This window comes from Myotis brandtii, unplaced genomic scaffold (assembly GCF_000412655.1).
Source record: "Myotis brandtii unplaced genomic scaffold, ASM41265v1 scaffold888, whole genome shotgun sequence".
NCBI classification, from domain to species: Eukaryota; Metazoa; Chordata; class Mammalia; order Chiroptera; family Vespertilionidae; genus Myotis; species Myotis brandtii.
The window spans coordinates 511,002-514,086 of NW_005371636.1; the positions used below are offsets into that span (position 1 = coordinate 511,002).

At 53.2% G+C, this 3,085-nt stretch overlaps 1 protein-coding gene across 1 annotated transcript in view; it reads left to right on the forward strand.

The window, feature by feature from the left end:
• PTPRC (protein tyrosine phosphatase, receptor type, C) overlaps nucleotides 1-3,085 on the forward strand; it is a 65,834-nt gene that overhangs the window by 37,975 nt on the left and 24,774 nt on the right. Inside the window, exons 3-5 of the mRNA XM_014532358.1 lie at nucleotides 2-135; nucleotides 1,126-1,203; nucleotides 2,235-2,261. Of these exons, the coding sequence (XP_014387844.1) occupies nucleotides 42-135; nucleotides 1,126-1,203; nucleotides 2,235-2,261 (199 nt within the window). The 5' untranslated portion in view covers nucleotides 2-41. The remainder of the gene's footprint in view (nucleotide 1; nucleotides 136-1,125; nucleotides 1,204-2,234; nucleotides 2,262-3,085) is intronic.

Genomic DNA, 3,085 nt, shown 5'->3' on the forward strand with positions numbered 1-3,085 from the left:
TGACAGCCCCTGCCCCCTCCGGCACCTCTCCTGCAGACACCATGGCGGTCCAGGCCGCAGCCACCACCAGCCCCGCACTCAGCAGCCCCGCTGCCTCACCCACACGCACCTCCAACAGCACCAGCAACTCCTCAGGTCGGACCGCGGCGCCAGGGGTGGGGGTGGGGGGGTCCGGGTTACGGATAATGAATCGGAAACTTAACCTTGAACGCAGCTCCGTAAGTCACACCGGAGGTGTGTTGATACGGAACGTTAGGCAAAAGAAACTCCCGCCAGGCAGCTTTTTCCGGGCGTGTTTTATTTTCTTCTTATTATTATTATGAAAGTCCATGGCAGAGAAGGAAGGTAAGAGCCTCTCAGGCCGTGTAGGCCCCGGAAGCAAATCCAGCCTCTTCGACCTTCGTAGCCGACTTCGGCACAGGGGACTGGTCCTTTCTGTGTCTCAGTGTTCCCGTCTGTAAAATGGGCACAATGATACTCGTTTTCTTCTTATAGGACGGAGGGTGTAAAATGCCTGGCAGGGCATGGAAAGCACAAGAGGGTAGCTGGCATCCTGATTAGTAATTGTAGCGGAGGGGGAGGGAGGAGGTTGAGGGTCGCACACCAGGTAAGAATGCCAGCCAGCAATGAATTCCTGGCTCTCAACTTACACAATGCTGCGTTCCGATTATGGGGACTGTCAGTTCTCTCTCCCTTTTTTTTTTTTTTTTTAAAAATGTTTTTATTGATTTCAGAGAGGAAGGGAGAGGGAGATAGAAACATCCATGATGAGAGAGAATCATGGATCGGCTGCCTCCTGCACGCCCCGCACTGGGGATCGAGCCCACAACCCGGGCATGTGCCCCGACCGGGAATCGAACCGTGACCTCCTGGTTCCTAGGTCGAGGCTCAACCCCTGAGCCACGCCGGCTGGATAGGACTCTTAGTTCTCTTAAAGGTCCATGTGTAGATACATCTTTGGGCCATGATCTTATTTGGAAAACAAGCGAGCGTCAAATCGTAGGAGCCCCCCTCTCGCAAAGATGAAGTGCCTAGGAGACCCCTCCTTGCTCAAGGGTCTTCCCCCCCTCACCCTGCAACCTGGCAAACGCATTAATGTTCACTCTTCTGTTCGTCTCCTTGCAGGTTTGGCCCCCACAACCCACCCAACAACATCCACTCAGCAGCTTACAACAAGCCTCACCCTCCCTTCCACCACCGCAGGTGACAGCCTCACCCCCAGTCACGCAGCCACGGCACCCGCACCCGCCCGGACGCGCTCACGGGAGGGCCCTTTCGTTGAGGGGTTCAATGGGGGGTCGTAGACCCGAGGGCAGGAGTGGCAGCAGATGAGGCCAGGGAAGGGTGTATAGAATTCGGAGGATGCAATAACCTATTGTGTCCCTGTAGTAGCATCCTCCGGGAGTCGTGTTCCTGGTGAACATGTCTGCAAACAGATGAAGGCCTCTTTAAGAGTAGGGTGAGGTATGGGCGTGAGAAAAAAACAATTTTATCAACGAGCTGGGCGTTCCAGATGATGTGTGGTGGAGGCGTGAGCTCCAGCCACACAGCCTGGGCTGTGGGCAGAGGCAGGACCTCCAGGGTACAGCGGGCCGGCCGCCGAGGGGGGGGCCTGTCCGTAATCACCGGGGTCGAGCCTGTGAGGCCACCGCCTCCCACCGATTCTTCAGCTCAAAGACCCCTCCAAGCACATTCCCACCCGGTCCTGTTCGATCCTTCGTTCACACGAGATGCGTCTCAATTGGTTGAGAGAGCGACTTATTGCAAATTGCTTACCACGGCCGAGCTGGAGAATGAAGCCACCCTTGCCTAGTTTCTGACTCCCCCCCCCCCCCCCCCCCCCCCACCGCCCCGTGCGTGCATTTCGTGCACCGGGCCCCTAGTGATGATGTAACTCTATTTTGAGATAAATCAAGGGATGAGGCCCTTGAGTATGTTTGGGCTGTGTGTCGCCATGCCACAATGACACGTGTGCCCGAAAATGTTTTAATAGTAACGTGATCGCAGTGGTGGTGATAATTGGGTGGATTCATGGAAGCGTGTTAGGGAACCCACTCTTTTTCGTTGATCGCATCTGAACGTTTTGAGCTCAATCACTGTCCTACGTGCTTCGAATCCGGTGGGATCTGTGAGCCCTAACTCAGTAGATTTTACAGGACCCCCATCCCTGCCCCCAAGTGACTGTAGCGGAGAAATTCTAACATGAATGTGTTTGTTTTTTTCCTCTATTACAGCTCCTGCGACAACGAAGCAACCATGTGGTAAGTTTGCGTTCCCCGGGGAGAGCTGTGTCACTTCAGAAAAGCACGTTAATTGTTTTCTTCTTTGGGCCACGCTCGCAAGAACCCCAGCAGTGATTCTCTCCAAATCTTAAGAGCCAGCGTCCTTGGGGGGGAAGGGGCAGGAGACTTGGACGTCTTAATTTTTGGAGGAGCCTCCATACTGTTTCCCACAGCGGCTGTATCGTTTACATACCCACCAGCGGTGAATGAGGGTATTGTAGCATTGGACACTTGAAACTCTATAACTTTAAAAAATATATATTTGTATTGATTTCAGAGAGGAAGGGAGAGAGAGAGAAACATCAATGATGAGAGAGACTCATGGATCGGCTGCCTCCTGCACGCCCCACACTGAGGATCAAGCCTGCAACCCAGGCACGTGCCCTTGACCGGGAATCAAAACCTGACCTCCTGGTTCTTAGGTCGACGCTCAACCACTGAGCCACGCCGGCCGGGCGAAACCATATAATCTTATTAGCCAACGCCACCTCCAGTAAATTTGATATAAACAAATAACTAAAATGAAGTCAGGTACATAAGTCAGAGAAGGATGAGGCCTGGGGGTCCCCAAAGAATGAATGTTCCACCCGTCTGGAGACACAGAACATCGAGAAGGCTGTGTTCGAAGGCAAAGGAAATTGTAAAACAAGAAAACAAAAAGTTGTCAGAACCATCACCCACTGGATCATCAGTTCAACCAGTCATTGTCGAACCCCCGACTCGTGACAGGTTTTAGGGGAGGACCTGGGTTTTTGGTGATGATCCCAATGGACTGGCTTTTGCTCTCATAAGGGGCACAGTCC